General features: G+C 42.8%; 1 protein-coding gene across 1 annotated transcript in view; it reads left to right on the forward strand.

The window, feature by feature from the left end:
• Positions 1-330: 330 nt before the first annotated feature.
• Positions 331-11921, forward strand: part of LOC114485337 (solute carrier family 25 member 33-like) — a 19728-nt gene continuing 8137 nt past the window's right edge. Inside the window, exons 1-3 of the mRNA XM_028486590.2 lie at positions 331-528; positions 2477-2517; positions 3702-3881. Coding sequence (XP_028342391.1) covers positions 331-528; positions 2477-2517; positions 3702-3881 — 419 coding nt within the window. The remainder of the gene's footprint in view (positions 529-2476; positions 2518-3701; positions 3882-11921) is intronic.

Consider the following 11921-nt stretch of genomic DNA (forward strand, 5'->3'; position numbering starts at 1 on the left):
GTGGAAAAAACAAGCAAGGCCTATGTGGGTAAAGGTAAACAGTTAAATACATCTTTATGTAATAAACACAGGACTTTAGTTCTGGGCAGGAAGAATGAGGGAAGGTAGAGAATGAGGGGAAGGGGAAGGAACAAGTAGTAAAAGATGAAAAAGGTGCAGAAAAATACAGGTAATAGGTGTTTTTTTTAGAAAATTAGGCAAATAGGTTTCAGAGAACAGCTACCTCTTGTGGCTGCTTTGAGACGTGTAATTTAACTGCTGACCAAGCAGCAGCGTGGTGGCAGGATGGTGATTCAGGAGAGAACTCAGCATATTTTAGTGGTCTAAGATATGGGTATCCAATCAGAATTAGTCAGTTTCTTGACTGTGGGATGCCAGGACTGCGTCACCGTGAAACTCAATGTCGAATGTGACGTTTCCTGCCTCCTGAGCATTGGCTACCAGGGCCCTCATCTGAACCTTCTCCGAGAGTTAGAAGGGGGCGGCAGAATTTGCCTGACTGCCATCGGCCGCTGCGCCCCAGGCTGTGTGCGCAGAGCAGAAAGGTTATCGTTGTCAGCATTGCGGCATTTGGAGTGTTGAGAGAGGCTTTTCCCGTCACTGTCCCCTTCCCTGTCACCAGCCCCTACTGGTCTGTAGATTGAGGGAGGTTGTGAGGCTGAGAGATGGGCACCTTGCTCTGTGTCCAGAGGCTTCCTGAAGGTGGGAGGCTGCTGCATTATCGGCCCATGCCAGCAGGATGAGAAGGGGCAGTGTGGTGTGCTTGGGAAGGACATAGGGCTGACTTCCTACCCAGTGCCAGTCTTGTTGCTTCATGGTGGGTGTGGAAGGACACTGGTGGGCTCCATTGGCTTGGTGTCAAGGAGCATGGGGACCAGAGGAAGGAAGGACACCTAGTGCTGCCTGCAAGGTTCCCAGGCCAAGTTAGGCCAAAAGGAGATTGGGGGATGGACTGCTGGTGGGCCGAGTACAGGGGTTCTCAGTGTCGGGGCTCTTGGGGAGATGGAGCACCACCCCAGGGAGGCCCGCACACCATTTACACTGACTCATAACATTCTCCAAGGCCGCCAATATATGTAACACATGGCCAGGTGGACCCACAGCTAGACCTGGACCATTTACATAAGACTGCTTCTCTCCCAGTCCTCGTGCCCAGAGAGCCCTAAAAGGAAGGGAAGGAAAAAAAGGCGAAAGAGCAGACCAAGTCCCCTCAGTGTGTTCACGAGACTGAATTTGAACAGCTGCAAGGATAGGAGAGGCAGGACTCGGTGGAGCACAGCTGAAAAGCAGTGCCAGGGAGGACCAGCAGACAGAGCTGAGGTCTGCACCGTCTCTGAATGGAGATTTCTGAAAAGCTCCATTAATGCCTTCTGCAGAGTCTCGGTGGACGGGGCTTCATCCCAGCTAGTTGACCGGCTGAGGAGCCAGGCTAATATTGAAGGTCTCTGCATTGAAGAATTGAGAACTGACAGGACCTTTTTTTCCTACAAAGAATATAATTTGTTGTACTCTGAAGTGCTTTGGACCCAACTTGACTAAATATCTTTAGAAAATTGGGAAAGCCAATCTAGAGAAGGCAGTGTTTTGATTCACATGACGTTATCTCCTCAGACTGATGAATGTCCAGTACTTGTGGTTCATGAAGAAAGAAAAAGCAGTTGAACTGAAAGATTAACTTTTAAAGTTCTGCTGTGAAATGTCTTAAATTTCAGGAAGAATCTTCTTTGGACAATTTAGTTTAATGTCAGAACTTGTCTTCTAATTAAGAGTATTTTAGTGACTTTGTATCCAACACAGCTTAATGATTTAAAATATCCTTTGGGGGGACTTCCCTGGCAGTCCAGTGGTTAAGACTCCACACTCCCACTGCAGGGGGCGCGGGTTCGATCCCTGGTCAGGGAACTAAGATCCCGCGTGCCAACCTGCGTGCCAAGCTGTGCAGCCAAGAAAAAAAACAAAAGTCCTTTGGGTATTTTTCATCTAAGATTTTTTTTTCCCTGGTAGATGAGGAAGGGCTTAGCTACTGAGTTTACAGCTGGCAGTGCTTTCCCAGTTTTTAGTTGTTCCCTGTGATGCTGCGAGGCTGCCTCATCCCTCTTGTGGGAGAGGCACCTGGAGAGCCTCGGCTTGCCCTGAAGGAGGCCGGGAACTTTTCACCACCCCACCCCTGCCCTGGGCGCGGTGTGTAATGTGTAGAATGGTGGCTGTGGAGTGAGTGTGGCCCGCCATCCCCAGGAGGTGCCCGGCTCGCTATCACTGGGCATTCGCTTTGTTAGCAGGCACCGTCCGGCAGGCCATCCTCTGATCGGTGGCATTGGTGAGGATGACAGTTGGAGCACTGCTGACCTGGGGACAAACCAAAGGTGGTTGACCCGTGTCGTATTGGAACTTGTTGACTTTCTGATGAAAGAATTTACCCAAAGCTCCATGTATTTATTTATTTATTTATTTATTTTTTTCAGCGACATGAAGTTAGGTTATTGACTTCAGATATTTCTTTATCTTACTCTGGAGCTTGTAAGTTTTCCATCGTTTAAAATGTTATACTGTTTTTCAAGCACGTGGCTCTGTTTTTTAAAAATTTATTTATTTATTTGGTTGCACTAGGTGTTAGTTGTGGCAGATGGGCTCTTTAGTTGTGGCACGCGGGCTTCTTAGTTGTGGCTTGCATGTGGGATCTAGTTCCCTGGCCAGGGATCGAACCCAGGCCCCCTGCATCGGGAGTGCGGAATCTTAACCACTAGATAAGTCCCAAACCTGTGCATTTTAATGCCAGGGATACAAAGATGAATACAGCGCAGGTCCTGATCTTCAGTGTTTTCCAAAGAGTAGAACCTGTGTTGCTGGTGGTATGGGGGTGGCTTTAGATGGTACAGGACATTGTTACCTAGAACCAGCCCATCAGACATGCAGTTTCATGGATATTATTGTTTAAGAAAAGATGAAAGTAGGTATTCTAGGATAAATAGGTGAAAAATATTTAAATTTTAAGTTCAGGTAATATTTCAATATGAACAAATTGTAAAGGGTAGTTTGGGGAACGCTGACCCACAGAGACAGTGCATCTAATGAAATCCCAGAGGATGAATTGATTAGTTCTGACTGAGGGAAACACAAGGACTTAATGATTACAAAGTAAGCTTTAGTTTGATTTTCAACAGAGTCCAAATTAATCAGATTTTAATGAAAAATCTGGGTTGTAATAAACACTGCTTTTCAAAATAGTAGCATTACCTGAATAACTATTTTGTTTCACTGTGAAAAGATGCGTTCTCTAGAATATTCATTGCAACATGAGAGTGAAATTGGAAATGACATGAACATCTAACGGTAGGAAATAGGTTAAAATAGTATACACTGATAGAGAGGAATAGTATGCAACCATTACAAATGGTGGTGTAGGTGTATATTGACATGGAAAGACATTCACGATATCTAGATAAGAAGAAAAAAGTGTGAGATTGAAAAGCCGCTAATGAAAAGCCCTAAAGGATGTACTAACATGTTAACTAACAGTGGTTATCTTTTTAAGCTGCTGGGATTTCAACTAATTTTTTTTTAAACTCTTGGTATGCTCTAATTATGAGACGAACGTAGGTACCTTTTTCTTTTTTTTAACAGAGAAAAGTTCAGTTTCCCATTTCATCTGTGTACAGAACAGTATAGCTTTTCTGATCCTGTTGTGACTTCTTCTCTTACAGGTGTGGAGGCACGGTTGGTGCTATTTTCACTTGTCCACTAGAAGTCATTAAGACGAGGTTGCAGTCTTCAAGATTAGCTCTTCGGACAGTCTATTATCCTCAGGTTCATCTGGGGACCATCAGCGGAGCTGGGATGGTGAGACCAACGTCAGTGGCGCCTGGACTCTTACAGGTTCTGAAGTAAGTTCAGTCCCGGTTCCAACTCCTGCCCCCAGCCCCCCACCCCGCCCCCACTGTCAATGCAGAATGTTTATCAGGCCCATCGGATGGAATGTTCTGTTTGTACAGGCTTTGTCCAAATTTAAGAAATAGGTTTCTGTACCAATACCTTTGAACTTTGACCTTGCTCTCTTGGCCTGAGGGCTCCCTGTGTGCACGTGATCAACGTCCAAGGACAGTTAAAGTAAACCTAACAAAGCAAACCCAACATCCATGTTAAAATTGTTGCATCAAAGTGTCGCTCTTGCCCCAAATCTTCTGAGGGCCAGCGAGAAGCTCTGAGGTGGGAGAATGAAATTAAAATTTTTTAAATTACACAAGAGGAGGGTTGTGGATATTTTAAGAGGAAGTAATATGGAAATAAAATGTTGCAATTTTTTACTTTTTATTTGGAAATAATTTTACATTTATAGAAAAGTTGAAGTATATATTTAGTAAAATGGTCTTTAAAATTTTTGTTTCATACCTAGGCTATCTGCCTAACTTATTATTTTTACTGCATTAAAATATCTCATTTGTTTACAAAGTAGCTAAATATTCTTAGGTCGAATTTGGCTTATCAGTCTCTACGCGTAAGGCAAAATCAGTAATTCAGAAGAGCGCTTGGCGATGTCTGCGTTTTAGCTTGGAGCCTTGTGCTTTAAAAGAGATGTTCAGTAAATGATAGTTGAATTTGACTACACTGATATTCAGAACTCTAGCACTGATCATTGGGAGAGCATGGGTTCAAGAGAGACACAGCTGTGTATCAGTGTGCATGTTTAATTGGGAAGTGTTAGAAAAAGATGCAGTAAGATGGAAGTGCTCTGTCTTAACAACCACAACACTTCCGCACTTTGGGCAGAATCCCGTCACGTTTTAGATAAGGTAGAATGGATTGGAAAGCACTTAATTTATTTTTAGGTATGTTTTGTTTGTAAAGCCGACTTCTGAGTCACTCAGGCACCCATGCCAAGCACACGTACGAGGGTGCATCCAAGCTCGAGCAAAACTGGTCAGCAGAACCAGCTGCCGAGGTCAAAGGTCCCAAGTGGGAGAATCAGAAACCCAACTAGGGAAAGAGGCGGCTGGTACCCAAGACTCGAGGAGAATCTTTTTTTTTTTTTTTTTTTTTTTTAATTGAACGCTGAGAAGGGTTGGGGAGGCACAAAAGGCAGAAAGTTAGGGGCAGGCGCAGGGAAGGCAGAAGCACAGAGACTCCCGGGAGGCACGCTTTGCTCTCAGTAAGGAGAGAGACAAGCCCGTTTCCTCCAAAAACATGGCTCTGAAGACACCCCATCTCAGTTCGCCTTTTTGTAAGTGTTGTCACTAGCAGTGTCTCAAATGACACCTTTCTTCTGAGGAACTTAAAATGCTTTGGACCTGTTGAAACAGGTAATTTGCCAACTCTGCTAACATCCAAGGTGAACTTCCTCTTACGTGCTTGCCAACAACGCATGACTAGTGGATTCATCTACTTACTGTAACTGGGAAACTCTTGCCCGGAAGTTGAGGGTGTCATTGGGGCCAAGCCCGTAAGGTAAATGGGACTGCTTCTCTAGTTCAAGTGTTTCAGGACGCGTGTTCTGCGCCCCCAGTACCTCTGTCTCTCTATCTCCAGAAAATCTCTCTCCATGTATGTTTTTCCCCAATTAGGACAATTGTTTACTAAAATGTAAACCAAAGGGGAAGAAAAGCCTCTCCATCTTTTAAAAAGCATGAACAGTGCCCACACCACACGCAAGACAACCCGTTTTCCTAAGTGGTCTGGCGAGAGACCTTGACCCCTGCTCCATCCTCGGGAGCAGCGGAGAAACTTCTGCCCAGATAGATGCCTCCAAGGCCCGTGCCCTACCCCCCAGTAAAAGCCAAAGCCACCTCCGGGGCCTGCCGGTCTCAGCACGCCTGTCACCCACCCCTCCCATTACTTCCCTGACTTCACCTCCTCGTATTTCCCCTCCCGAACCCTTTCGGCTACACCAGCCTCCTACTGTCCCTTTAAAAGACCGGGAACTCTGGAACATTCCACAGCAGGGCCTTTCTACTGGCCATTATCTGCATGGCTGGCCCTCAGTTGTCACCTTTGCAGGAAGGCCTTGCAGTGACCATGCTGTTGAAAACTGAGCCCTTCCATCACGCCCTGTGCCTCCTTCCTGCTTTATTTCTATCCACAGCACTCACCTCTATCCAACACACAGTGTAGTTTACTTATTTATATTGTTTCTTTTCTCTCCCTGCCCCCACCAGAACGGAAGTACCTCAGAGGCAGGGACTTGGGTTTGTTTTGACCACCGAGGTATCCCCAAGCACTGAGAATGCCGCCTGTCACACAGCAAGAATTGAGGACAAATAGAATGTGGCACATCAGTAAGATATTGAATAGAAAGAGCTTAACACACACTCCTCCCCCCACCATGTAAATAATAACTATTAGCTGCTATCATAATACATGCTTCCTGTACTTTTGAAGCATAAGAATTATAACTGAGTTTCTTGGTAGCCAAGGCAAAAAGGGGACTATCGTACTACATAATTCTCATCTGGAGAAAGCATACTTGCTCTTCGGGTGTATGTCATTTCCTGTTAATAAGTTCTGAAAGCAGTCTGTTACCCAGTACTTACGTCAGACAGTGTACCAGCATAAGAAGCGTATCTTTTAGGACGCTTTAATGGAAGATGATTACTTTTCACTTTACCACCACCCTCCTGGCGCATGTGGATCATTGGACTGCCTTCTGATTCTTCCATTTATCACCCCTGGGCTAGGGCAATGATGATGATGGTCTTCAGAGCCACCTCTTTATCCGGGAAATAGTAAACCGAGGACAGAGATCCAGGCCTTTTCTCTATGCCACAAAGCCCATCAAGGTTGTCTGTTCACAGTTTTAGAAGGCATTGGGTTTATCAGATGATTATTCATTTAAAACTAAGCTGCTTATTATTAGTCTTACTCTTCCAAGAAGTACTGCATTTATCTTTTTTTTTCTTTACTTGTTTTTATTTATTTATTTAATTTATATTTATTTTTGGCTGCGTTGGGTCTTCATTGCTGCATGCGGGCTTTCTCCAGTTGTGGCAAGCAGGAGCTACTCTTCGTTGTGGTGCGCGGGCTTCTCTTGTTGTGGAGCACGGGCTCTAGGCACGTGGGCTTCAGTAGTTGTGGCACGCGGGCTCAGTAGTTGTAGCTCACGGGCTCTAGAGTGCAGGTTCAGTAGTTGTGGCGCACAGGCTTAGTTGCTCTGTGGCATGTGGGATCTTCCCGGACCAGGGCTCGAACCCGTGTCCCCTGCATTGGCAGGCGGATTCTTAACCACTGCATCACCAGGGAAGACCAAAAAGTACTGCATTTAAAGACTTAACAGACAACAGAATTTGTGTACAGGAAGTTTATTTTTCAAAGTACAAATCAGAGTTTGCTTGTGTCTTGTGTTAGGTTAACCTATTAGAGAAAAAATATCCTCCAATGGAGCATCAATTACCTTTATATTTTGAATATAGTTACTTAAAAAGAAAAAAGGTAAGATGTTAAAAACAATTAGGCTCTCACTATTAAATTTACCAAGGGGTAATTAATAATCCTTTTATTCAGGTATCTGCCTTAAAAAGTCTTATGACTTAATCTTTTTTTTCTTTTTTTTTTTTCCTAATCAGAACTCCTGTTCTTTAAACTACTTCAGGTACTTTATTTTTGTTTTTTGACGTACCTCTTTGAAAAGTAATATGTTAGCGAGGTCGTTTCTCTTTTAAAAACTGTTGGGTTCGGATGAGAGCTTTGTCCTGGATTGGTCTGTGGGTATGCATAGTATGATCTAAAATAGTGAAGAGAATGAAACGCTCCAAACAGGACCCTAATTTCTTTCTGCATTTCTTTCCTAAATGAAAGTTTCTATGACTGTGGGAAAATTAGTCTGGGTCCTAACAAGCTGAGGAGTACCATTTATAGTAGGAACTTGATTGTTCCAGAAAAGTTTTGTAAACATCCAGCTAGGTTAGCAGTTTGAATTATGTAACAGATTTGACTTCTTGCCCACTGTTAATATGCGTAACTATGGAGACAGCCTTTCTGCAGTTCTTAAAAGGCCTGAGTCACTTGAGGACATGGCGTTCCCTACTGCATTATAGATGAACTGCTCCCAGCTCCCTGGAGCCAGAGATTCCCTTAATTGTGTATAGGTGACCCCTGGGCCGGCTGCACGGTGAACATTCGTGGGGACCAAAGATGGAGTCTGAACTTTAAAAAATGTTGAATGTATTGACCGTTTGAAATCTTTTACATGCTATACTGTAAGGTGTAGGTCACTTCAGTGTGTTATTTGAGAGAAGTTTTGGTTGAGGGAGCCTGGCTTTTTTTTTTTTTGTGGTACGCGGGCCTCTCACTGCTGTGGCCTCTCCCGTCGCGGAGCACAGGCTCCGGACGCGCAGGCTCAGCGGCCATGGCTCATGGGGCCCAGCCGCTCCGCGGCACGTGGGATCCTCCCGGACCGGGGCACGAACCCGCGTCCCCTGCGTCGGCAGGCGGACTCTCAACCACTGCGCCACCAGGGAAGTCCGTGTCTGGCTTTTTAAAAGCCCAGTCCTGTTTTGAGAAAGAGTAACAGTAAAGTATTTAAAGTTGAAAACACTAAACTCTGATGCCTGTATTAAGGACCAAATGGCTTGGTTTTGGCCAGTGTGAAAATGCACTGAAACTCCGTGTCCTTCATTTGGAGTGTTAGGTTTACAGAAACCCACGAATTGTCTTTACCCCAACCCTTGCTTTGTGGCTTTATGGGCTACAAACATGAAACATGAGTTCAGTATTTTTATAACCTATGACCTATAGCTTTTTTTTAAAGAACTTTTTTTAAAAAAAAATAATTTCTAACTTAAAAAGTTACAGGAGCAGTACAAATAACTTGCTTATATACTCTACCTCAGGTCACTTGTTTTTAACATTTTGCCACATTTGCTTATTTGTTTTTGCTCTATACATACAGGTTTTTTTTCTGAACCATTTGAAAATAGGTTACATTGCATTATGTCCCTTTACCCTTAATTCTTTAGCATTTATTTCCTACGAAAAGGATATTCTCTTAAAACCACAGTACAGTTTTCAAATTCAGGAAATTTAATATTGATGTACTGCTTTTTAACTAATCTACAGTCTATAGTCCAGTTTTATCATTTATCTATTGTTAAGTGATTGATTTAGCACAAGGGTTAAATTTTGTTTTAAAACTCTGTTCCTACCAATATGTCTTCTGTTTTCAAGAACTTTTTCAGTGAGGCTTTCTAGGTTTTTTTTTGTTATCTACATGCCATACAATTTGCCCACTTAGAGCACACAGTTCTCCTGTTGTAGTATGTTCAGAGTTTTGTGCACCCAACACAACAATTCTAGAACATTTTCATCCCCACTACAAGAATCCCCTAACCTGTTTTCAGTCACTCCCCATCCCCAGGACTCCAGCCCTAGACAACCAACTACAATCTTCCTTCTGTCTATATAGATTTGTCTCCTGGATATTTCATCAAAATGAAATCGTACAGCATATGGCCTTTTGTGTCCAGCTCCTTTCACTTAACCTACTTTTTTTTTTTTTTAAGATTTCTTTATTATTCATTTTATTTATTTTTTGGCTGCATCAGGTCTTAATTGCAGCACACCGGATGTTCGTTGCGGTGCGCGGGCTTCTCTCTAGTTGTGGCGTGCGGGTTTTCTCTTCTCTAGTTGTGGCGCGCAGGTTCCAGAGCATGTGGGCTCTGTAGTTTGTGTCACGCAGGCTCTCTAGTTGAGGCGCGCCAGCTCAGTAGTTGTGGCACACGGGCTTACTTGCCCCGGAACCTGAACAGATATTTGGACACTCACATTCATAGTAGCCAAAAGGCAGAAGCAGCCCAAGTGTCCATCCACAGATAAATGGGTGAACAACATGTGGGGCATCCATATAATGGATTTATAATTTAGCCTTAAAGAGAAGGAGATTCTGACACATGCTATAACATAGATGAACCTTAATGACACTGTGCTGAGTGAAAGAAGCCAGTCACAAAAGGACAAATACTGTAGGATTCTACTTGTATGAGATCCCTAGAGCCGTCAAATTCATAGAGACAGAAAGTAGAAGGGTGGTTGCCAGGCCTGGGGTGGGGGATGGAGAGTTAGTGTTTACTGGGTATGGAATCTGTTTGGATTTTTGAATTGTATTTTATTTATTTTTTTAATACAGCAGGTTCTTATTAGTTATCCATTTTATACATATTAGTGTCTACATCTCAATCCCAATCTCCCAATTCATCACACCCCTGCCACTTTCCCCCCTTGGTGTCCATACATGTGTTCTCTACAACTGTGTCTCAATTTCTGCCCTGCAAACCAGTTCATCTGTACCATTTTTCTAAGATCCACATATATGCGTTAATATACGATATTGGTTTTTCTCTTTCTGACTTACTTCACTCTATATGACAGTCTCTAGATCCATCCACGTCTCTACAGATGACCCAATTTCGTTCCTTTTTATGGCTGAGTAGTATTCCATTGTATGTATGTGCCACATCTTCTTTATCCATTCGTCTGTCGATGGACATTTAGGTTGCTTCCATGTCCTGGCTATTGTAAATAGTGCTGCAGTGAACATTGGGGTGCATGTGTCTTTTTCAATTATGGTTTTCTCTGGGTATATGCCCAGTAGCGGGATTGCTGGGTCATATGGTAATTCTATTTTTAGTTTTTTAACGAACCTCCATTCTGTTCTCCATGGTGGCTGTATCAGTTTACATTCCCACCAAAAGTGCAAGAGGGTTCCCTTTTCTCTACACCCTCTCCAGCATTTGTTGTTTGTAGATTTTCTGATGATGCCCATTCTAAGTGGAGTGGGGTGATACCTCACTGTAGATTTGATTTGCATTTCTCTAATAATTAGTGATGTTGAGCAGCTTTTCATGTGCTTCTTGACCATCTGTATGTCTTCTTTGGAGAAATGTCTATTTAGGTCTTCTGCCCATTGTTTGTTTTTTTAATCTTGAGCCGCATGAGCTGTTTATATATCTTGGAGATTAATCCTTTGTCTGTAATTTGCAAATATTTTCTCCCATTCTGAGGGTGAGGGTTGTCCTTTCGTCTTGTCTGTAGTTTCCTTTGCTATGAAAAAACTTTTATGTTTCAATAGGACCCATTTGTTTATTTTTGTTTTTATTTTCATTACTCTAGGAGATGGATCAAAAAAGATCTTGCTGTGATTTATGTCAAAGAGTGTTCTTCCTGTTTTCCTCTGAGAGTTTTATAGTGTCCAGTCTTACATTTAGGTCTCTAATCCATTTTGAGTTTATTTTTGTGTATGGTGTTAGGGAGTGTTCTAATTTCATTCTTTTCCATGTGGCTGTCCAGTTTTCCCAGCACCACTTACTGAAGAGACTGTCTTTTCTCCATTGTATACCTTGCCTCCTTTGTCATAGATTAGTTGACCACAGGTGAGTGGGTTTATCTCTGGGCTTTCTGTCCTGTTCCATTGATCTGTATTTCTGTTTTTGTGCCAGTACCATATTGTCTTGATTACTGTAGCTTTGTAGTATAGTCTGAAGTCAGGGAGTCTGATTCCTCCAGGTCCGTTTTTTTCCCTCAAGACCGTTTTGGCTATTCAGGGTCTTTAGTGTCTCCATACAAATTTTAAGATTTTTTGTTCTAGTTCTGTAAAAAACGCCATTGGTGATTTGATAGGGATTGCATTGAATCTGTAGACTGCTTGGGGTACTATAGTCATTTTCACAATATTGATTCTTCCAATCCAAGAACATGGTATATCTTTCCATCTGTTGGTATCATCTTTAATTTCTTTCATCAGTGTCTTAGAGTTTTCTGCATACAGGTCTTTTGTCTCCCTAGGTAGGTTTATTCCTAGGTATTTTACTCTTTTGGTTGCAGTGGTAAATGGGAGTGTTTCCTTAATTTCTCTTTCTGATTTTTCATCATTAGTGTATAGGAATGCAAGAGATTTCTGTGCATTAATTTTGCATCCTGCAACTTTACCAAGTTCATTGATT

Source organism: Physeter macrocephalus, unplaced genomic scaffold (assembly GCF_002837175.3).
Source record: "Physeter macrocephalus isolate SW-GA unplaced genomic scaffold, ASM283717v5 random_1368, whole genome shotgun sequence".
In the NCBI taxonomy this organism is placed as follows: Eukaryota; Metazoa; Chordata; class Mammalia; order Artiodactyla; family Physeteridae; genus Physeter; species Physeter macrocephalus.